Source organism: Saimiri boliviensis, chromosome 1, assembly GCF_048565385.1.
Source record: "Saimiri boliviensis isolate mSaiBol1 chromosome 1, mSaiBol1.pri, whole genome shotgun sequence".
Lineage (NCBI taxonomy): Eukaryota > Metazoa > Chordata > Mammalia > Primates > Cebidae > Saimiri > Saimiri boliviensis.
This window is the reverse complement of record NC_133449.1, coordinates 213,684,826-213,709,906: the sequence shown is the minus strand read 5'-3', so window position 1 is coordinate 213,709,906 and position 25,081 is coordinate 213,684,826. Positions and strand designations below refer to the sequence as shown.

At 37.1% G+C, this 25,081-nt stretch overlaps 1 protein-coding gene across 1 annotated transcript; it reads right to left on the bottom strand.

Annotated features, from left to right (window-relative positions):
- Nucleotides 1–1,210: 1,210 nt before the first annotated feature.
- Nucleotides 1,211–24,957, bottom strand: SPATA9 (spermatogenesis associated 9). Its single transcript, XM_003920741.4, has 5 exons — nt 24,897–24,957; nt 24,622–24,710; nt 17,672–17,899; nt 5,503–5,598; nt 1,211–1,672 (listed from the first exon to the last, which is right to left on the bottom strand). The coding sequence occupies exons 1-5, from the start codon at nt 24,955–24,957 to the stop codon at nt 1,382–1,384; spliced, it is 765 nt and encodes a 254-aa protein (XP_003920790.2). The 3' UTR covers nt 1,211–1,381.
- Between the last annotated feature and the right edge of the window lie 124 nt (nt 24,958–25,081).

Here is a 25,081-nt window from a genome sequence, read left to right as displayed (position 1 = left end):
CTTGGAGTTCCCAGGCAAGGTTGATGTTCAGTTGGTTCACCCTGGTTTTCTCATGTCAGTTATCTGTGGTCAGCACTGTTCTGTTGCCTGGTGCTCATACTATACTAGTTGTTATGTATTTAATATAGCACCCTGAGCATCCACCATGTAAAAATCAGCAGCACATAATGGTGATTTTTACATGGTCAGTGTTCATGCAAAAATCACCATTGTGTGGGACCAGAAATAGCTAAAATGAGTAGATGATGAATTCAGAGTGAAAAGCACTGTTTGTCAAGATTGGAACCTAGTCTCAAAGAACAGTATTATTTTTAGTGGAATAAAATTAAATTAAGAATCTAAACGTAATACTTAACATTCTAAGGGGCCCACCTGGACTCTTTCCCTTGGTTATTATAAAAATAGTAAATGAATAAGGTCTGTATAGTAACGACTCTGCTTACAGGGACCTTTGCTACATATTATCACACTTCCTTTTCTGTTGGAGTATGGGTAGCATAAGTAGCACTTGGTCCTCATTTCTCAGACAACTAATGAGTCAGACTTGGGCTTTGTATAGATACTGTTTATGGTAGCAGCTACTCACTTAAGTACAGAAAATGTACTATCTCTCAGGAAGGTACATCCCAGTCTATTCTATCGTGATAATCCTTCAATGCTCAGTCAAGTCTTAACACGTGTCCAGAATGGAAAGTGTATAGAAGAAATCAAAGTACTTTCTGCAGCCAAAAACTGTAGCCCTGGTTTGCAGGATTAATTACAGAAATATTTTCTCACAAAAGCCACTGGCAATAGTGCGTAGTGTGCACTTGAATTTTCATTCAAATTTGTATCTCTAAATTTAGAAATAAAAAAATCATATCATGTCCTGTCTTCATATATAGAAATCTTCTCATCACATTTGTAAATAATACTTTGTTTTATAAATTTATGACATCTATGAATTGCAAATCCTTCCGTGATTTATAAAATAATAGGCAGACTCAAACTCTGCAGGCTGTATATAAAAAATAATATTCTTTTATTTTGATAGTGCTTTTTTTCTCCCAAGTAAAGAATTAGACACTCGTCTTTACTAAAAACATTAATGTATTATATATATATATATATATATATATATATATATATACACACATATTATAAACCACAGTGTAAAGTCTAACCCACCAAAGGGTGGATTTTCTTGTTCATGGAAAGTAGTCAGTACATATATTCCACATCAGTATTCATTTTATTTACTCTATCATGTAAATACTAGAAAATGACATTTTAATTGTAGTCCCCTTCTTTTTTTAAAAAGAAAGCAGAGTCTCTGAGTTTTGTCAGATGAAATGTGCCATTAAATAGATAACTTTTAAGTTCTGTTCAGTGATATCTGCATTCAGATCTGCTCATCCATTTCAGCTGATTGGTCAAACACAGAGTGTAAAACTTGGATCTTGTTACTCTGCTTTTTAGCAGGAAGCTTGGGATAACATGACATGTCTGGCTTCTCCGGCAATGACCTGTAAGGTTTTGCTTTGATTTCACCTTCAGGAAACATAGGCTCCGAAAGCACAGGCTCAGAAAAGGCTTTTCTACAACTTTCACTCTCTTCTCTGCTTTGCCTTATGGATTCTTCTTCTTGAAAGATATTCTTTACCTTCTCCAGCACAGCATTAACACAGACTGCCTATATAATAAAAAGAGTTTGAAAAGTAAAATTTCTTTTTAAGCTACTAACCACAGATAAATACAATATGGTATTTAACATAAAGTCATTAATCTACGTAATCTAATAAAAAACACCTCTTTTCAGGACCTCCAGGCACACAATGTAATAAGCATAGATGGTACTTTCTAGCTATGCCCTCATATCAAGCCTCATTTCTAAGGGCACTAATCCCATTCATGAGGACTCTGCTCTTATTATCTAATCACCTCCCAAAGATCCCACCTGCTGATACCACCACTTTGGGGTTAGATTTTAAAATAAGAATTTGGGGGAAGCACAGACATTCAAACCTGGGTTTTGATAACATTTTGGACCTAAATGTACAAACCTGGGAATTGCCTAACTCCCAATTTCTAATTAAGATATTTAAATGTCTTTATTGATTAAGGCACTGTCATTCAGATATCTGTTGTGACTTGCACTTTTATGTATCCAAACCCAGTACTAGAAACCTGTAAACTCATGACATTTACCTGTAAATAGCCTCATCCATTTATCCCAAATATGATCATTTTCTATGAATGCCATGTTGTGAGAAAGGTTGGAAAGTTCTATCCTACTTGAAACATTCTCTTGTTCCTCACCAACAAAATTATATCTATGTACATTCTAATCACCTTTTTCCAGTCTCAGAAAATGAATGGTCTTGATTAAGGTCAATATCCTTCTATCTTTGTTTTCAACCTACATCCTACCATCTTCTCTATCAGTTATTCCTTGTCTCTTCCACCTCTTTTCTCTTAGCTGGCTCTTCCCCTGCAACCTATAACATGCTTGCTGACTGCTACACACTCTGTCTTCTTAGTCAAACCAGAGTCTGTTTCCATGCTATTACCTTCTGTTCACTCTGAAACTTCCTATTTCTGTCTTCCTTATCCAGTTATGCCACTGAAATCGTTTTTGAGATGGTTAACTTCAACATCTTTACTACTGTGTCTCATGGACACCTCAAATCATCATTTCACTTGACTTCTGCTTGTATGTGACACTTAACTACTCACAACATCCTGAGTCTCTGTTTCCTTGGCACTATTTCTCCTGATTTTTTTTCCTGCCTTTCTGATTGTTTTCTTGTCTCCCAAATGGATTCTTTTTCAGCTCACCTAAATGTTTCTCTTCTTCATATTTCTGTTGACTTACCATTCTTTTCTCTTGACATGGTTCCACTCATAGGACATTAACGTCTAACATATATATTGTTTTCAAAACCAAAATTTTAGCCCCCACCTCTCCCAGGCCTTAGATGCATATGTGACCAATTATCAGATCACCAAAAGTTTGTTTCTGTTACCTACTGATAAAGTTCATGGCATGACACATTGTGTGAGATGATTTCAACAGCCTTTGAGAAATTGAAGTTTAATTTTTGTTTTAGTCTAGTTTTTATTTCTACATAGACAGGTCATCCTGTTCATTTTTTGTAATGTATTTGCATCCTAGTTTAGTTGAATGACAATTTTATATGAGATTCACATTTAAGATATTGAGCACTTCCTGAAAATTTAAAACAGTGGCAAAATATTTGATAAAATTAATTTTTTAAAAACTGAAATAATACACTCAAAAGTAAGTTCTACCTTTTTTCAAGGGTATTTGGTTATTCTTGACCCTGTACACTCCCCTATACATTTTAGAACTGTCTAGTCAACCTAACACACACACACATACACACATCTGCTTGGCTCTTGAGACTTTTGTGTTTTGATATGATGTAAAAATATTAACAAAAATGTGTAAGAATGCTAACGAAAAAACTCATAAAAATAAAAGAAATTAACGAAGACCAAAATAAATAGAAGGGTATATTATGTTCTTGAACTGGAAAGAGTACTTATTCTCCCAGTTATTAAGATATATTATAGAGCTCCCATAATTAATGCAGTGCTGAACTGGTACAAGAATAGACAGAGACCAACTGAATAGAACAGAGAATCCGTAAACAGACCTACATATAAGGGTCACTTGATTTATGACAAAAATACTATTCTAAGGCAATAGGGAAAAGGCTTTTCTAAAGAAAAAGTAAATTTAATTGAATTAATTGGATACTCATGGGGAAAAATTTGACTCTTACCTCACATTAGTTCAAGATGGATTACAAATCTAAAGGTGAAAGGTAAAATAAAGCTTCTAGAATGTAACAGAGGAGAATATTTTCATGACCTTAGGTGTAAGTCAAGATTCTTTTTGAAACAAAAATCACTTAACATAAAGGAAAAGATTAATAAATTGGATTACATTAAAATTATGATAAGCTTCTATTTATTTTAAGACTGGATATCACTATTATGCCCATGCTGGTCTCACTTCTGGGCTCAAGGGATCCTCCTGCTTCAGCCTTCCCCATGAATCTCCTGAGTATCAGGGATTATAGGAACACACCAGCATGCCTGGCTAAGAATTTCTGCTTTAAAGGACATTGCTAAAAGAATGAAAAGGTAAGACACAGGATATGAGAAGAAATTTGTCCATATATAATTTTAAAAGGACAAGCTCCTAGAATTATGTTTTTTAAAGTAAAAAAATCTTTTTTAAAAAAGATGTCTCTAAATAGAAAAACAAGAAGAGATTTTAATAGAAATTCACAAACAGAATATCCAAATGTCCAATTAATGTATGCAAATGTATTCAATCTCATTAATAATAAGGGAGATGTAAAATAAAACCACAATGTGATAATACTACATACCCACAAAAATGGCTAAAATGGAAAAGATTGACAATACTAAGTGTCAGTAATGATGTAAAGCAACTGGAACTTTTATAAAATCTACTGAGATTTGTGTTAATTGTTAAACCATTTTAAAAAACTCTTTGGCAATGTCTACTGGGTATCAGCACATGTATAACTTAGGGTCTAGCAGTTTCATCAAAAACATGTACAGGAATATTTATAGCAACCTTACTCATAGTAGCCAAAACGAAGTAATACAAATGTCCATCAGCAGTAGAATGTATAAATAAATGTTGATACAGTCAGTCAGTTGGATACTACACAGCAATGAAAGTGAGCAAACTACTGCAACAGGCAATGAATAATCTCACAACAGTGTCGGGCAAAAGACAAACACAAAAGAATACGTACTGTCTGATTTCATTTATATGCAATTCAAGCAGTCAACCATCAGTAGTATTACAAGTCAAAATAGTGATATCCTGTATAGGAAAGGGTAGTGATTATGAGGGGCAAGAAAGAGGTTTCTGGAATAATGGTAATTTTTTTTTCTTCTGGACCTTGGTGGTATAAGGATTAATAGATTTTGTGATAATTCAATAAGTTGTGCACTTTCATTTTGTATGTTATAGTTTTTTTTTTAAAGTTAAGTGGCTACTAATAAAAAATAAAACCTTTACAATTTAAAAAATCCTTGACATTTTTGTCATGCACAGCCTTGTAATCCAAAATACACTAACACCTGTGTTCCCCAAAGTGAGAGACCCCAAATGATAGATACTGAACTTCAGCCAACCATGGCACAATGGTGAAACAAAACAACTGTAGCTAAATAAAAGTAAAACTAAAATTTCTTGATCAAGAATATTCAAGTGGTAATAAACTTAATAAAAATAAAATAAGTGTAGCTATTTAAGCAAACTGGTTTTTGGTGAATTGACCTGGCTCATCAGAAAAGGAAATTTTTAATATAAAATTGTTTTGTGTAACAAGAATGTTATCATAGTTTGTCAATGGTAACAGTAAATATTGTACAGTTTACTATTGCATAGTATTATCATTAACATTACATAAAATAAATAGATTTATTTCTAGATTCTAATAATTTTCTCACCAAATAAATTAGTGCTGCATATGAAGCATATATTATGCTAGTTAAAACCATCTTTGCTGGAAAGGAGATGATTTCAAACAAAGAACCCTTTCTGACCTGCAAAAACAGAAAAGATTTTCTATTAAACAAAAGTTTTCAATGTTTCAATGTCATATTGTACAATATTACTGTAAAATGATTATTTTTCTAAAGAAAGTCACCTACTTTAGAGCTACCTGCGCTTTTCACATTGTGAAAATTGTTTACTTTTCCTTGTTTTTACAAGACACTTTCTTGTGCTAATCAAAACCTGTGACAAATCTATAAAAGCCTTGCATTTCTGCGATCTAAATGACTTTTAACTTTTCACAATTACCAACTGTGCACACTAGGAGGTGCTGCTGTGCATATTAGAAAAACAGCCTTTCCTTTGTTCAAATTCATGTAATCATTCTTTACTAATTATTCACAACCTCAATTAAGTAAACAGCAATCAAAATAATAAGCTTTTCCTAGAGATTAATGACCTGCTTGGAAATGTTCATCATGAGACTGCTGAAGGCCAGCATTAACCTTAGATGATCATTAAGCTTCGGAAATGTTCTCTGCACATATCCAACAGGCTCTCATGAAACACAGAGCAGTTTACACCAATAATGAAGTTGCTCTCTTGTGTTTCTAGTTTCTGGCAGAGGTGTACCGGCCTCAAACAGATCAGGTTAACATATTCAGTTTATACTGTCTTATGGGCCACCTCTGTCGCCTTGAGCAAGATATGAAATGAGGACGTTAGGAAAAACATTCCCTTTCCATTCAGCAGTGAAGTGGCAGTTAGCCAGGCTCCTCTGAAGTAAGAGCCAAGCAACTCAATGGATTCAATGAACTTCCAAAAGGCACAGGCTGTAGCTAATAAAATCATATAAATGCTTGGTAAAAACATGCACATAGTGTTCATTAGAAAATGTTCATTAACAAGTTATAACATTGAAAAAAACTAAAACAATGATTCCAGAATAGTTATGAAAATTCTGTTATATCCACTCAATGGTATATTATTGCAACCTCTTATTTTTTAAAACCTTTTATTTATGTATTTTTAATTGTAATGGTACATATTTAAGGAGTACTATTTGATGTTTCCATACAAATCTATGTTATATGATGATCCAATCAGGGTAGTTAGCATCTGTATCACCTTGTGCATTTATCATTTCTTTGTGGTGAGAACACTCAAAAATCCTCTCTTCTAGCTATTTTGTAAGACACAATATTTTACCATTAACCATAGTCACCCTACTGTGCAGTAGAACACAAGAATTTCTCCTTCCTTCCTATATAATTGTAATTTTGTACCCATTTAACAACCTCTCACCATCCTTCCCTTTTCTTCTTTCCCTAACCAGTCTCTGGTAACCACTGTTCTCCTCTCTGCTTCTATGATAACAACTTTTGTTGTTGTTGTTGTTGCTGTTGTTGAGATTTCATGTGTTGGTGAGATCATGTGTTGTTTGTCTTTCTGTGTCTGGCTTATTTCATTTAACATGATCTCCAGATTCATTGTTGCCATCACAAATAACAGAATTTTATTCTTTTTTATGGTTGAATAGTATTCAATTTTGTATCTAAATCACATTTTCCTTATCCATTCACCTGTGGTTAGACACGTAGGTTGATTCTATATCTTGAGTATTGTCAATAATATGCAGCCTTTTAAAAGGTACTTCTGGGCTGGGCACAGTGGCCGACACCCTTTGGGAGGCCAAGGTGGGTGGATCACCTGAAGTCAGGAGTTCGAGACCAGCCTGACCAACATGGTGAAACCCGTCTCTACTAAAAATACGAATATTAGCCAGGCATGGTGGTACATCCCTGTAATCCCAGCTACTTAGGAGGCTGAGGCAGGAGAATCGCTTGAACTTGGGAGGTAGAGGTTGTGAAGCAGGAGCAGCTGGAGAAACAGACCTCTCGGACACCGAACTAGAAAGGAAGGGGTTTTATTATTATGGCCTGGAAGCAAAGCTTTATGTTTGTCCAAATGGCCAAGCTCCCCTAACAAAGAGAAGCTCTGCCTTTATATAGGCTTACACTCTAGATATTACATGGGAAAGGATCTTAGGTTTACAGCCTTAGAAATAACAAGTGAAAAAGGTCTTGGGTCTACAGCTTTAGTAATCACATATGAAAGGGCCTTGGGTTTACAGCTTTAGAAATCACCTATGAAAGGGTTCTGGTCTCCAGATGGAGGAGTGGGGTGGGGGTGTGATCTTGTTTAAGTAAAAACAATGTCTTCCGGAGAAATTCCCCCATACCACGCCTGCTATTTTATAGGAAGGTGATTCAAGAGGTGCCACCAGCCTTTTCTTCTATTGAAATGCACTGTGGATGTCAAGGAGGAGGTTATCCTAGATGCCTGGGTCTCCTTCCTCAGTTGCAGTGAACTGAAATCATGCCATTGCACTCCAGCCTGGGCAACACAAGTGAAACAACATCTCAAAATAAATATATAAAAGTTACTTCTGAAGAACATGTGATAACCTTTTGTTGAACAAACACTTACATGGCACTGTGTACCAGGTCCTGTTCAATGTACTTTATAAATATTCATATTTAATTCTTAAACAATCCTATGAAGTTTATGTTATTATTATCCTCATTCCACAACTGGAAAACAGGAAAAAGAAAAGTCGAAACTTGCCTATGGTAATATAGCTGGTAAGTAGCAAAATAAGATTTAAACTGGGAATCATACTACACGGCCCAAGCTGTTACCCTAATCATTAAATCACGCTGCCTTGGGATACACTGCTTATGAAGAATCGTAAAGGAATGCAGACTCTGGAGTAAACAGATGTAGTTCATCTCTGGCCCTAGAGTCCTTGAGTAATGAAATATTGGACAAATAATTCTTCCCTCTAAGCTTTGGTTCCCTAATCTCCAAATTGAGAATAATAGCTAATGTTTATCTCACAGATTTGCTATGAAGATAAATAAGAAAATGCTCATAAAGTTTTTAGCAGAATGTCTGTGCATGGGTAGCATTAGGGGACATTCATAGTACCTCATGATACCTGAGAAAGATCAAGGTTCAAAATAGTAAGCATAACAAGTATGATTGATTCCATTTAGATAACATACAAAAACAAGCCAAACTAATCGATGCTGCTGGAAGGAAAGGAAACAATTATCCTAGCAAGGGAGGGAATTAGTGACCATAAGGCAGCATGAGAAGATTTCTTGACTGCTGCTTACCAAGATATGTTCAATTTATGAAAATTCATGGAGCTACACTCTTCTGTATACTTCAAAGTTTAAAAATTCTATGTCCACTGTTTTTATGATTAAAAGTAACACAATTAACATTGCATAGAAAAAGTTTGGACAGAAATTCACCCAAATTTTAATTACTGTTATAATTTAGTAATGTGGCTTTGTATAGTTAACATTTGTAGAACACTCATTACATGCTAGGTTCTATTCTAATGGCTTTCCTTGCATTGTCTCATTTTATCCTCTAAAAAACCTATGAAATAGGAACACAGGTTCAGAGAGATTCAATTCTTTCTTGTTTTCTGTATTTTCCATGTTAAGTTGAAAGCACATACGGTATTTTTGTAAATGAAATTATTAAAATACCTGTGCATCCTGTTCTAGTATGCTCAGTGTTTGCTTAGTGCTGCCACTACTGAATGCACTGCAATTTCCTTCTTCCCTCTTAAGTGATTTACAGAACAAGGAAACCAAGAATAGGATCTAGCTTGGTAGCTAAGAGTGGGGGATGGGAGTGCTGGGGGTTGGGGAAAGCCTGTTTTCTTTCTTCCTCCTTTCTCTTTGGGCCATACTAACTTCTAGATGTACGGATAGGTAGGGAAAGTTTCTCCCCACTCCCTACACAGGTCACCTGTAGCATTTCCCAGAATTCCTGGCTTCAAGAAAGAGTTTCCAGGAAATGAAGCAGCTGCTACTTTTTCTCTCTTGCTAGAGGAATCAAATTGATAGCATGCCTTTGAATCCCACTTTTAGGCTACATGGAGACAAACATACAAGTAGAGAGCAGGCTCTCTAGGAGGAAGAAAGCAGATCTACCTCCTAGCAGACTGAAAAGGTTCTTGAGTTTGTGAATATATGAATTCATAGTGGGAGGTCCATGTTCAATAATTGGTAGGCCATATACAATAGAAATAAAATTGGTGTTGTATGAGTTGGATCTGTGTCCCTACCAAATCTCATGTTGAAATGTAATACCAAGTACTGGCGGTGGGGCCTGGTGGGAGGTGATTGGATCAAGGGGGTGATTTCTCATGGTTTAACACCATGCCCCCTTGGAGCTACCGTCATGATAGTGAGTTCTCCTGAGATCTGGTTGTATAAAAGTGTGTGGCTTCTCCCACCTCTCTCTCTTCCTCCTGTTCCAGCCATGTGAAGCGCTGGTTTCCCCTTTGCCTTCTGCCGTGATTGTAAGTTCCCTGAGGCCTCCCCAGAAGCTGATGCTTCTGTGCTTCCTGTACAGCCTGCAGAACCATAAGCCAGTTAAACCTGTTTTCTTTACAAATTACCCAGACTCAGGCATTTCTTTATAGACGTGCAAGAATGGACTAACACAGGCATCTACATGTGAAATTACTCTTTGCGTTTTATTACATCTTTCTCTCTCAGGTTTTGTCCTTCACCTAAAAGTAATTAAAGCTGATTAGTTTCAAAATAAATTACGTATTCGATATATGTTATGCGTCTGAATAATCTTTATATTGTTTAAGGATCATTTTTATTATTTTAATGCTTTTAACAAATACTTTTTATTCCTGTAACAAGTAATCCCTACAGAAAATGTATTTCCTCCAAAATATATGTGGCTACTGGCAAGTAGCCATTTTTCAACTTTATGACTCACTTATAAAACATGTTTTTCATATTATAAACCATGCTGTTTCATTTTTGTCTTGCTTTGAGCAGGAATAGTGTATGGTAAAACCTAAGATAAAAAGCTGGAGAAATTTGGTAAGTGGCAATCTTTTGATGATCTTGGCCTATCTCAAAATTTTTATCTCAACCTTGTTATATTAATTTTACTTTATTTGCATATTTGAGTTAAAAAATATCTTGGTATTAATGTTATGTTCATATATTTCTTTGTAAGTTTGGTCATGGAAAATATGTAAAATATATGGAGATTTGAGCAGTAAAAATATTTTGAACCTTTAAATCAACTTTTTCCACATAATTTTGACAGCCTTATCTCATAAAAGAAGTATGTGTGTTCATCTTATTTTTACTATTAAGGTAAATCACACAAAATAGCCAACAGTGAGCAGTTTAGAAAATAAAGATTCACTTATACATGATCCAAAGGTTAGAGAATTACCAGGCCCCACGTAGTTTACATTGTCCAAAACCACCCTGATGAGAGTTACAAAGGGTGTCATAGGGGAAATTCTTAACTCTCAGACAAATGTTGCAGGCAACATTGACTTGCTTATAGAGATGTCCAGGAAAAAAAAAATATTTCCTGGACATCTGTATATAAAAAAAAATGTAAGTTTGGAAAAGCTACACGAATGTGTTTTTGCTTAGCAACTCACAACACCCTTGAATACAGGAAAGACTCTTGACTTTAGGGAGAGCTACCTGGACTTTATTAACACCAGTGTTCACATTCTGTAGAACATTGTTGTTAAACAAGCTTTTAATCCAGTGGTCCTGTAAAGGCTCAAATGTCCTAATTCCTTTGCCAATTTGGGGGAGTCTTTAAGATCCCAGGAGTTCTACTATCTAGAAAATATCCTCTTTCCCCAGGTCTAGATTATACCAGCCAAGTTAGTCTCATGGCAGGCCCATGTGGGAACTACAAAACTTCCTGATATTTCTGAGGTCATAGTTTAAACCCCAACCTGGAGTCTAACTTAGAGGGTGGGGTGATGAAGAAATTTGAAGTAGGTAAACTTCTGAAACTTATCCTGAAAAGAACACAGTTCACTGGGATCCACCCACAGCCCAGGCATTGTAGAGGCTGAGGATTTTCTTCACTTTTGTCCCTATCTTATCCTATACCATGTGACAGTGCTTATACAAAGTAGAAACAGTCAACTCTAATGCCATGATAGGGATGAGTCTATCACAGGAAGAGCTCCTTGACCTGTGGCCCTGCATCGGCCTGCCAGAATCAACAACGATGTCTGGGAGCTGACGTGGCTTGGCTGAAGTCAGCATTCAAGGCGATTATCTAGGTCACTGCAGCCTAGAGCAGCTGTGGGCTCCACGCAGGCAGGCAGCTCACAAGGCTAAGCAGATGCACCATTCTCTAAGTACTGGCACTGGAGATGGTGAAACCTACCAGGAAATTCTCTAAGAGTTTTCCACTCCCAAGTCTTTTTATAGAACTAGCCACAGTTCCATCACTGCAGTCTCAGTCCTGCAGAACCTGGAGGGGTTTGAGGACTAATTTTACTCAGCATCCATAGAGCCAGGTGCAAAGGAAGCCTTTTCTAACAAGGTGGCTAGCTGGAAAGGCTTGACCCCAACTGTCTGTGCCATCACAGGCCATTAGAATCGCTTTAGGCCACTCTTGTTAGTTAAATTTTTTTGGAGGCTTCTATTTGGCACAACATTTCAGACATATTAAGCATGCTCTAGAGAGCTGAACATCCAATCAGAAAGGACCTGGTGATGGTAGAGGGAGCTCCTGAGCCAGTGTCCACTCTGATTACCCTGAGGAAACCATTACTGTATGCTGCATCTCAGAACTCCCCACGTCAAAGGGCTAAAACACTATTCTAGTTACTGTTTGTGTCCTAATGAAAATGTTCCTCTATTTCTGTGTTTCCAAAGGAAGTCACCTGCCTCACTGGTATTCTTAGCCATTTAATAGACAGATTTGGTAGAGCTACTTACTCCAGCTACAAATGCATTTTTTCATCATTTGTCATCCACCAATCAGTGACCAGACAGAGCACATCCAGATCTTTGAAACATACCTTCAGATAAGTTAACCAGGCCACCTACTTTCTTACAGCTAAGTTTTCTTAAAGTGATACCTTTCATGTATTCACAAAGCATATCCCCTTGCATAGTCCTTCCAGCTTTCACCCCTTTTACGTCCCCACACAAAGCTCCATCTGAGACAGGCAGTTTGACAATTCTTAAAGGAATTCATGCTGGAATCCACTCTGGGTAAGTTGAACTCTGTCTGATGTGGCTTCTCCATACTACAGAAATTTCCTCTCAGCACGCTCTGGTTCCACGGATACACTCCATTTACAGACCAATCCATTGACCTCTGCCACATCTCATACATCAAAGATACAACACCTTTGACTCTCCAGGCCATTGTCGTCATAGTCAGTTCTATTTCTGTCTTCACTGAGTCTTGGAGATTTGAGACACATTGTTTACTACAACTTAGTTTTCCCTCACTGGCAATTCTGATTCTCAACCCTAGCTACTGTATATTACCCATATAAAGCTTCTTCCCAACCCACAGCCCTCAGGGACCCTGGAACCTCTGACCTGGGACTGTTCTCACTCGTCTCACTCCAGCCATATGGAACTACTTATGTTCTCCAAATAAGTCATGTTCTCTCTAACCTCAGTATCTTCATATATACTGTTCTTTTCTTGGAATGATTCTCCTACTTCTCATCTGGCTAATTCTTCTTCAAGACTCAGATACAGTATCCTATCTCTAGAATGTCCACATGGACCACTCTTTGGAATGACAGGCCCCTTCTTGAGGCTTCCATAGTGCACTTTGCATACTTTGATCATGCACTTGCTACATCCTACTGACATTGTTTGCTTATTTATCTGTGAGCCCCACAGACTACAGGGTAAGGTGAGACATCTCTAAGTCCCTGGTACCTAAATGAGTGATTTTGCATATCAGGATTTCAGTAATTTTTTTTTTTTTTTTTTGGATTTGAAGTTTTGCTCTCGTTACTCAGGGTGGAGTGCAGTGGTACGATCTTGGCTCACTGCAACCTCCCCCTCCTGGGTTCAAGTGATTCTCCTGCTTCAGCTCCTGAGTAGCTGCGATTACAGGCACCTGCCACCATGCCCAGCTAATGTTTGTATTTTTAGTAGAGATTGGGTTTCACCATTTTGGCCAGGCTGGTCTCGAACTCCTGACCTCAGGTGATCCACTGCCTCATCCTCCCAAAGTGTTGGGATTACAGGCGTGATCCACTGCACTTGGCCACTATTTGTTGAATAAATAAAAAAGTAGAACTATATTTCACTTCCAACAAATTTAATCATCTTAAAACTTGTAAAGGAAGATATTAAGAAATAAAGCTGAAGGACATCTGGTTCCACAAACATGGCAGACTGAGCTAATATGGAGCATCTCACACAAAAACACCTAGAAATGCTATAAAAATGAAACTCAAAAGATAGAATACAAGACTGAGTTTACAAAAAAGAAAGGAACCTTTCCTCCCACCCCCGGTGCCAGGAACAAAGAGGGAACTAAAAGCCAGAGCAGCAAGTATGTGAGCTTATAGTCCAGGAACTCTAGAGATGTGCTGGACCCTAAAATAATGGTTGGGTGCTTGAGTATTAATACAGAGACTGGACATGAGACTTGGAAAAATGTGAGGTGGGGATCAAGCCTTTGCAGAGCTGCAATTTCAGTGAAATTGGGACTCAAATAATTGCATCCACCAGTAGAGGAAGAAAGTAAGGAAGCTGGTCTCTATGTGGGGCTCCCATGAGAGATTAAAATTCCAAGCTTGTCCCTTATAAGGGATCTGAATTTATCTTATCAGTGTAATGCAGGGAATCCTAAACTGAAAACAACATCAAGATTGGTCTCAGGTTGCTGATACTCCTGGAGCAACAAGTCCAATTTCTCTAGAGGGACAGTTTCACCACCAAGGCCAAAAGGGATTAACAAAAAAAAACAAAAAACCACACAACTCTGAAGTTTTCTTTTTTTCTTTTCAAGTTTCAGTTAAAATAAAATTATAAGAAAACTATCTATAAGTGAGAAGCAATATAGATCACAATAGTCAGAAAAATTACCACCTCCAAATACATCAAGGACAATAATTAAAAAGACTACATAGATATGTTTAAAATAATTAAAGAAAGCAAGAAATTTGGGGGGAAAACATTACTATATGCATACAAATGTAGAGAAAATATAAAAGTATGCATGTAAATGTTCACGTCAACTTCAAAAAAATGACTACCTCTGTTAGAGAAGAAAGGAGAAGGAATTGGGGCATGGTTCATTATGTTTTGTTTTATAAAGGAGAGATCTGAAGGCAATATAGCAAAATATTATTACTAGTTTAAATTCAAGTGAGACTTCTAATCAGTTAACTTCTATACATTTTGAATATTTCTTTGATAAGAATCTGTAAAATTAAAGGTAGATCATAAGACAATTAGAATAAGGGCAAAGAAGAAGAGATTTCATAGTCATGGCTTTTAAATAATTTCAGAAAAGAGAGTCACAGTTAACACACAGACCTTGCACACGTCACTTAGTTCCTAAGCCTGTTTATCTTAGGTTCTTAGAATAAGTTATCACATTTGATCTCTAAATTTACCTCAGAAAGTCATTATCAGTCAAAGTAAAAAGGCTAACATATTGTGTCTTTTAGATCTCATTACTGGATAAAAACACACAAATTCAGCTGGAAAGAGTTTTTTTCTTGCCACTGAATTTTCATGAGTGTTGGGAGATATGCCTACGTGGATTTCTCTCATTCCTGTGCAGATTGGCCCTTCTGAGCAAAGGACATGTTTGAACAGCAAACAGCCTTACAAAGTAGAAAAAGTATATCCCTCTAGAGAGATCTAGAGAATGACCTCCCCGAACATGTCACAGGGCACTAAAGATAAAGCCCTCTCCTTTTTCCCTGAAACATGCACTTATATTCCAGGGTAATGAATAATTAATCTCAATCTCATTCTCTCACTCTGTCTTTCTATCTGTATAACTTTTTGGAGAGGAGTCTAGGGAGATGTGCCAGTGTCCCTATACAGAGCTCAGAGTCTCCTGATTTCAAGGTTCCTCTCTCCTGTGATGCAACGTACTGTGTGCACAGGTAACATCTGGCCCGCATCACACTGCGCTAAGGAATATAAGCATAGGGAACCAACATAAGCTACTGTTCTGGCTGATGCTTTTGCTGTGAATAATACACTATGTGTTCGTGACCCAAGGCTTGAGTGTGTATGCATGTGTGCACATACGCATATGTATGTGTACAGCTGTGGCAGGCTAATTTGTTAGCTTGCAGGTAGTGTAAGAGCTCAGATCCTTCACAGTTCTAATTTAGCAGAGAAGCAAAGAGGAAGACCCTAAACAGAATAATGACCAGTGTTTTAAAACATGGTTTCATATTACATACAGAAATATTCTTCAAAAGGCATTTCTTCTCCAACCCTCATAAAAACTATAGGTTTGACAATGCAAGGAAAGAAACATCAAAATAATAGGTTTAGAAAGATGTTTCAGTGGGGATTTAAGATAATATAGTTCATCTTTTTCTTTTTCTTTCTTTTTTTTTTTTTTTTTTTTTTTTTTTTTTTTTGAGATAGAGTCTTGCTCTGTTGCCCAAACTAGAGTGCAGTAGTGCAGTCTTAACTCACTGCAATCTCTGCCTCCTACGTTCAAGTGATTCTCCTGCCTCAGCCTCCTGAGTAGCTGAGACTACAGGTGCACCACCATGCTGGCTAATTTTGTATTTTTAGTAGAAATGGGGTTTCGCCATGCTGGCCGGGCTAGTCTCAAACTCCTGACCTCAAATGATCTACCCGGCTCGGCCTCCCAAAGAGCTGGAATTACAGACATGAGCCACAGCTGTGTTTCTTTTTAATGACCTAAAGATACAGGAATAAGGCTTGTAGTTCATAAAGAATCCAGTGGTTAGCAAACACAAACCATTTTTTACTTTCTCAGACATCAGAAATTATAAAAGATCCTTTTGTAAATGCTGCTTTCAGGCAATTTGTAGCTGAACTATATGATGCTTTCTAGAAATGGCAAAATCTTTGATTAAAGAGAGACTCCTACATGAAGGGTACTTGTTGATTTTAGCCAACCAGCATCCATTTTCTTACCATCTTAAAGCAACCCAGATTTTTGTTTGCGGATTCCCCCATTCCACACCACTCTCAATTCATGTGATCTGGACGGGGCTGCAACCCCAGCTCTAAGGATAAGCAAGTAATCAAATTCCAGGCCAATCTCGTGTCCTTGGTTTAGAGGTAAGCACTGAGAACATAAGCTGTGCTCTTGGAGTGAACCTGGAGACTTTGCCAGGGATAAGGGGTCAGAGGTTTTCTCTCTCTCTTTTTTTTTCTGCTGGAATTGAACCTAGCCAAGGAACAGCTGCAAATTATCTAGCAACTTCGAGGGGAAAGCCAGTCTAATAATGGCGTCAAGAGAGAAAGCAGAACCAAGAACCGAAGCAAAAGCGAGAAAGGATCTGGAAGGTCTCGTTTGAATACCAGCATCCAGCTATGTCGGGAATCTTAACAGCTCTGGATTGTTTACGGGAGCTAATTCATCTTCTTTTTTGGTTTAATTCAATTTGAGCCTCATTTTCTTCTCCTTCAACAAAGAGTTCAAATTAATTCATCCTGGAGTTTACTTGCCAGACTTGCAAAATTCTAAATCTTTTGTAGTGAAATTTAGGATGCTTTGTATAATGCCCACATTGAAAACGCAAAGTTTAGAAAACAAAAAATTGGTTCCAAAAAAGCTTTTTAAGAGTTGTTATCCTCAACAAAATATAAAAGAGCTTCAGTAAGACAATGTAGAAAATATAATTTGAGTTTATAGGTAAATATACTCAATATATTATGGCAAACAAGTTATCTTGGAAACGTAATAAAGTTATGAGGAAAAAATAAAATACAATTTTTAAGGCTAGTTGTAGGATTTCTGTTAGATTTAACATAATTTGCATGCATATATTTAAGTTGCACCATTTGAAATGGACAGTTTCATACAGTTCAATTAAACAGTAAGGTAGAAGAAAATCCACATTGCTTTTCCTTTCAAACTTATTTAAACCAAAGATTACACTATATTTTAAAAAGTCCCAACCATTCATTTCTCTTATCCGAGTATATTTGTTTTACAGATAGAAAATCAAGTTCACTACATTTTACTTTTCAAATTTTGCAAATTCAAAACAGTTTCTTTAAAAGGGGTCCTTGTGCATATGCAGTATTCCCTTACCTGCATGTTATACAGGGGTTGCCTTGGCGCATTAACTTCCCTCAGCAGACGAGCAGATATGTGCCTTAGCTCTAAAAGTCTGCATGCAAGCTGAGGATGCAGAAGTTTGGCCACTGATTTGGAGGATCTGGATATGCTGTTTAATCCTTGAATTAATGTTTCTCGATTAATCTTGGCTAAAGCAATAGCCATCCTGATTTTGGATGTTTTCTGCGCAGGTTCTCTTTTCTGAAAAATAGGCCTTTGAAAAGTAACTGATGTGTAATTCTCCAATGCATTATTAAAGCTACCTCTGGCAGAGACTGACTACTGCATAACTACATTGTGCATGGTATCCTGTGTATATTCTGTGTCCAATAATTCTATCCCCCCACGAAACCCCTTGAATTCCCTGCCATGTACTTAAATCTTTTTTTGTTTTGTTTTGGTAATGGAGTTTCATTCTTGTGGCCCAAGTTGGAGTGTAATGGCACAATCTCAGCTCACTGCAACCTCTGCCTCCCAGGTCCAAGCGATTCTTCTGCCTCAGCCTACCGAGTAACTGGGATTACAAGCAAGCACCACCACGCCTGGCTAATTTTTGTATTTTTAGTAAAGATGGGGTTTCACCATGCTGACCAGGCTGATCTCGAACTCCTGACCTCAGCCTCCCAAAGTGCTGGGATTACAGGTGTAAGCCGCCATGCCCAGCTCTTAAATCTTTATATATCTATATCTATATCTACATATAGATATAGATATATATAGATATATCTATCTCTATATAGATATATCTCTATATAGAGATATCTATCTATCTATCTATCTATCTCTCTCTCTATATATATATATTTTCCCTTGGGGTAGGTATAAAGAATTGAAGTAACCAGCTAAAAGATACGAATGTTTCATTTTCCTCCTAGATTTATATATTTTGTGCACTGAATTTTTACTTGTTTTTTTTTTTTTTAAATTCAATAGGTCTTTGGGGAACAGGTGGTGTTTGGCTACATGAATACATTCTTTTGTGGTAATTTCTTAGATTTTGCTGCACCCATCACCTGAGCAGTGTACACTGCACCCAATGCGCACTGAATTTTTAAAGAGCTCTTCCAATAGTAAACAAGGATTCTTCTTAACTGGTTTCTGCATTTGAGCTCTACTCTTTACATACATACATTCTTTTTCTTTTTTTATTTTCTTTTTGCTACAACCATGCCCATTTCTTTGTCAATGACAGTTACAATGCTGAACTTTAGTATTCTGTATCTATTAAACTAGCTTGTCAGAAATCTTACTAAATTCTTTCTCTACCTTGTCCCAGAGTTTGATCACTTCTCATCACCCCCAATACAGACTCAGTCTATTGTGTTTGAATTCTACCATCATCTCTTTTCCAGATCGGTGAATTCGCCTCCTAAGTGGTTTCTCTGCTTCCACCCTTGCCTGTTGCCATTCTGTTTATCAGTACACCAACCAGAGACACCTAATTAAAACTTGTGTCAGATCACATTTTCCTTCTACTCAGCTGTTTCAGTGGCTTCCAGTTACTCTCAATGTAAAAGCCCAAGGCCCTACAAAGGTAAAGAAAAGACCTCAGTCTTTTCTTCACCTGTTGAGCCTCATGTTTTTCTCTTCCCTTCCCTTCTCATTACTTGTTGAACTTTTCAGGTGTCTGGGATTTTGCATTAGCTCAGCCATTTGACTCCTCAAGCATCCCAAGGTTCACTCCCTCGCTTCCTTCACATCTGCATTCAAGAATCACTTCCTCACTAAGATCTTTTTTGATCACTCTACCCAAAGCATCAGTTGTGCTCCTTATCCCTGCACCTCTATTTTGCGTCCCTTCTCTGCTATATTTTTTCTTCTCTGTAAAACTTAGCACTAATATACCATATTGTTTATTTTCCTTGTTCATTGTTTTTTACTTGAGTGGGATATAATTTGTATGACAGCAGTGTTTTAAATCTATTTAGCTCCCTTCTTTTTTCCCAGTGCCTAAGCAGTGTCTAGCATGTAACAGGCAGTCTATCTTTGTCAGAATGAATGAATGAAGAGTATCAGAAAATACAACAAATTAATCTTGAGAAACATCAAAGAAATATTCCAAATATTACATTAGAAACCACTCAGAAAGTTTTTAGTACACAACTCTATAACTTTCACAATAATGATAATGCTCCACAAGGAACAACTCACCAAAAACAAAAATAGAATTGAAGTAGAGGGCATTCTAGTGACAGTCCTAGTTTCATTATGTTCAGAAACCTCAATGCCTTTACAGGTAAATTCCAGACATTAATGGTGCCTTCTTAGCAGTTTTTGTCACACATTAACAATAACCACCACCAACAACAAAAGCCTAGAGAATTCAGAAAAGTACATCTAAGTACGTAAAACTCCAGAATTTTTGGCATGGATTCTAATATGTCCTGTCTACAACTTCCTATTTTGTAGTATGCGGTTAAGTCCAAAATAACAGAAAAAAGATATAATCGTCTTTCATATTTAAAAATTCATAAAAATTGGCCCTATTTATTATAAAATATTTTTATCTTATTCCAAGAAAGAGCATCTGAAAGAAAAATTTTTAGAAACTCAATTGTAGTACAGATTTCTTTGTGAAATATAAAGGTTTACAATTTTAAATTTATCGTATGGAAATCTTTTGAAATTCGCAAGTGTAAACCTTTAAAAATTACTCTTTGCTAAGGAAGTAGATACTAAGGCTACTGGAATCTGGTCTGAAGGGATGTATAGAACTGGACCTCAGAAACCATCATCTCAAGACAAGATTCTAAAATTAACTTTCTGGCCAGGGACCATGGCTCATGTCTGTAATCCAGCACTTTGGGAGGCCAAGGCGAGTGGATCACTTGAGGTCAGGAGTTTGAGACCAGGCTGGCCAACATGGTAAAACTCTGTCTGTACTAAAAATACAAAAATTAGTCGGGCATGGTGGCAGGCACCTGTAGTCCCAGCTACTCGGGAGGCTGAGGCAGGAGAATCGCTTGAACACAGGAGGCAGAGGTTGCAGTGAGCGGAGACTGTGCCATTGCACTTCAGCCTCTGTGACAGAGCGAGACTCCGTCTCAAAATACATTAATTAATAAAATAAAATAAAATAAAATTTCCCAGCCTTAAAAAGAAAATTTCCTTCAAAATTTTTATCCAGGAAGAACAATTTAGTAATTATTATTCTGATTGTATTCCACGTATATTCCTCTACAAAAATTCATCATCACTCCCATCAAATCTTTTTTTGTTCTAGGCCAGCAAAATGGCCTTTTCCTAAATAAATACATGCATGGGGACAAGAAGATTTAAATCCTAATTACAAAATTTAGAGATTTAAGATACAACCCAATTAATAAAGCCCTCTAAGTACTTTTAAAACCATTACTTCCACTGTGTTTTTGGGAAGTATGGATCATCCTGGAAATTAAAAACTTTGCAGCACTTACAATCTAACCTTTTAAAAATAATCTGGCTAGCAATTGGATATTAATAATGTTTTCCACATAATTTATATTTGAAGAGCAAATAACTGCAAATACATGAAAATATCCCCTAACTGTTCAAGTTTCTTGCCAATCTCAGCAACACATTCTTCAAAGGAAATGGTGGGAAAAGAGCAATGTCAAGTGTTTTGAAAATGAGAAATAAAGTAACTAATTAAGTTTATGTTCCTCTCTGAGTTGGGCAAAGTTCTATAAGTAAATGACTTCAATTAGTTGGAAATAGGAACTCAGAGCTTTATCTTTTGGGATCTCAATATCAACTGATGTCATCAATTGATGACATGCTTATGGTTCTAGTGATAATGAAGCTATTTGGAAAATAGAAATGAATGAATGAAGTTGCCATTTATTTGATTAATTCAAACCCCAGTTTCTCTCATTTCAGCAGTGGTGGGAGACTCAAAACTTGAAAAAGATAATGAGATTTTCCATACCTGTCTCCGGCTTCCTAGGATTCACCCTGAGGCTTTCTCAATAATTTCTACTGTGATGGCCTGAGCTATTTGACCTTGACCAGACATGCACATCTCTTTCCTTCCTACTCCAAAGCATAGCCAAAAATTGCCTCCAATGCTTCAAAAGACTTTATACCAAGGCTAGGGGAATGCAAAGAGGGGGAGCAACTGGATGCCAAGTCTAAGACACAGTATTAGAAAACCCAGTTTGCCTTCAGAAACTCTTAAGCCTTATCTCTCCTGCTTAGCTGATCTGACCAGCATCTGCATGCCATCTTACCACTGTGCCGGCAGACTCCTACACTTCAGTGTCACTCCTCCTCAAATTTGACTAGACCCAAGAGAGGGCCAGCCAAAGGCACAAAGCAAGTTGCTTCCCCTGACAGCTGAAGGCCAGCCTTCTGCGTTCTCATGTCCTGTATCTAACGTGCCCGCCTCTTCCTGTGATGACTGACACTGGGAATGTCCACTTCCCCCAGGGCTATTGTCTTATAGGCTAAATCAGTATTGTCTTCTATTGTACCATCTGGAGTCCATTCTACAAGTCCCAGAACTCTACTATAGCTAAGGGAGTTCAGCAGGTCCTGACAGTTCAAACTCATCCGATTCAATGGTAAACAAGAATGCCTATCAGTTAATTTATTTTTAGAAATGTATGGGCTCAGTGATTTGAATCATCTGTGTGTATAACAATTACCTCCTATTCAGATCAAAGAACAGAAAATTATTTTTGCTAAACAAGTGTGTAAGTATACAACAAGCAACATTGGTGAATGAGGGGTTCCACATAAGTAAATTTTCTGGCTAACTAAAATTTTACCCACTTAGTGTTGGTTAAATTTTTACTGACATGAAAAGTAACTTTCAAAAATGTACCTCATACCTGACATCTTTGAGGATTCTGACTGCTGCTAATCCCTCTATCCTTTTTCTCTCCACTTCTGTGGCTTTCATAGAATTTCATTCTCTTCATTCTGCTCTTTCCTGATTCCCTGCTAACCCCTTTAAACAATGGCATTGTTGGGGGCTCTGTCCTAGGCCCTCATGTTACTACACAATCTTCTTGAGCAGTGATGATTGTCATTTAGGTTTAAATGTGTACTACAGTTAGTTAAACATATGATTTAACTATACACTATGACAACATACTATTCACTGATGACTCCCAAATATACATCCTCAGCCTGGGCTTCCCTTGTGCTTCCAACCTACATATGCAATTTGTAACTCAACTCCAAGGCTTGGGCAGGATGTAGCATGACCTCTTAAACTATGATCCAATCAAACATCATTATCTCCAAAGCTGGTCTTCCTCATCTTCTCTTGGGTCCTAGTTAATAGGATCACTATTCTTCTAGCTACCCATGAAATCCAGAATCTTCCTCAACCTCTACATATTCTCTCTCATCCCACATTGTCAGTTTCAAAATACGCTTAATATCTCTTGTGTTCAACTCATTCTTTCTATTCCCAGTGTTAATGTCCTTGTTCTTAGCTGTCATTTGCAGCAAAATATTCCTAGAAGCTCTGCCTCCATTCAGACTTCATTACCACCAAAGAAGTATTTTCAATGTGCAAACTGAATGTCATTTCCAAGACCAAAACCTTTCTGTGACTGACATCTGTGTTACATATACAGGAAAGTCCAGTGTTTTTCACATGGCATACAAAGACCTCCACATCATAACTCCTGGTTACATTTCCTATTTTCTACTATTTCCTGCCTCAACCCTTGTATCCTACAAGCCTTTAATTTACATTTATTTGACATTTTGGAAACATACTATGCTGTTTCCTACTTTTGGGCCTAACCTACGCTGCCAATGAAATATGCTTCCAGCCCCTACCCACTGTTCCCACCTTTTCTTTACCTTGAAAACTACTGTTCATCCTTTGGAACCTGACTTAAAAGCATCCTTCCTCCATGAGGCCTTCTCTGACATTCCTTAGTAGAGTCATTGACTCCTCAAAATTAGATATAAAGGTATAACAGTTACCTTATTCTAATGCAATTACTCATTTACAACTCTATCTCCATTTGATTAAGCTCATTGGCAGAAAGGATCTCATCTTATTTCTCTCTGTATGTCTTCTCTCCAGTCCCAAGCAATAGCGAGGTGTCTAGTAAATGTCTAATGGAGGGTTGTCTGCATGCATGGTTAAAGTAGCTCTATCACCTCTCCTTTGGAATGAAATGTGTATACTTTGTGATTACTGTGTTACTCAGAGTGCTTCTTGTTAACTTCCAGGTTTTGGCTATATACCTCATGTTTGACATTGCCAAGAGTCTGACTTCTGGATAAGAGGATTGTTACCGTACCATGTACCCTCACAGCATATTCTATTTGAACTGTGATCAAAATAACTGAACCACAATTTTCCATTAAGGGCTGTGAACCTTTGAGTAAATTAGGTTACGTGTGTTCCCTAAACAGATGTTACTTTTTCCTGACTTTATGTCTCTTCAAAATACATATCTCACTCCTGCTTCACTCCCAATATTTTATCTGTTTCAAATCCTTTTTGGAAGAGAAGTTTACAAAATATACATATACTTTGTTTAAATTGATGCTACTGTTTTCTTTCAGTATTAAAACACACATCCATGTTATATTTATCTTTCCACTGTTACAATTTATCTCAAGTTTTCCCACTGATTTAATTGACATAGATTTTTGCCTAAGAATATCTTAGGTATTTTTCTGATTTTACATTGTAATTGTAGCTATGAGAGATTGCCAGGTTTTTAACCTAATGACATAGTGATTGTCTTTAAACTTAACTCTTGATTTACCTCACTTCTTGGTCCACAATCTCTCTGCTTCCCATAGACCCCTCTTACTAAGTAATATTTGAAATTTGTTTTTCTGAGGCAAAATTAGTATTTTCTTAAGGTTGAGCACTGATCTCCAAATCAAGTATTAAATGATTGGTACAACACTAAAAATAGAATATAATTTTTGTATTCTTTTTGAAGGTTATAAAATCACCTTACCTGATTAGACTGTGATAATCTTAGGATGGTGGGAAATTCATCTTTAAACTCATCTACAAGGTCCATGATTACTTTCTGGATCCCCTCGACTAAGGCAAAAAAGAGGTTAGGAAAAAAAACAAAGAAAACCTTTGTAAACATCCCCTAAATGATTCAAAAGAACACGAAACACTGAATCAAATTCCTAGATGACTGGGAAAGTAAAGGAACTCTAGGGGCTCTTATTCCCAGCTGTTCCTACACCCATACCCCCTTTACAACAAGACTGTGTGTACTTCTTCCAGAAAAGTTCTTCAACGCCTGCCCACATATCCACCCAACAGGTTTGATTAGCATGGTGAGTTCTTGCTTGGGTTCCTAGCGCTGAACCAGCTTGCAGGCCTGGGCAATGCTTGTCCTAGTCTGCCGTTAGTGAAGGATGAGTGTAGCCTTCCACCTGGGAAAGCCAGCAAAGACAGAA

What these genes read in the sequence shown, in the direction of transcription:
- SPATA9 (XM_003920741.4), bottom strand. Translation starts at nt 24,957, where the DNA reads ATGCTAATCAAACCTGTTGGGTGGATATGTGGGCAGGCGTTGAAGAAC. An exon ending in AACCCCTGTATAACATGCAG is followed by an intron (nt 5,599 to 17,671) that starts GTAAGGGAATAC and finishes CTGTTTTTGCAG; the next exon opens with GTCAGAAAGGGTTCTTTGTT. An exon ending in ATGCAGCACTAATTTATTTG is followed by an intron (nt 1,673 to 5,502) that starts GTGAGAAAATTA and finishes TTTATTATATAG; the next exon opens with GCAGTCTGTGTTAATGCTGT.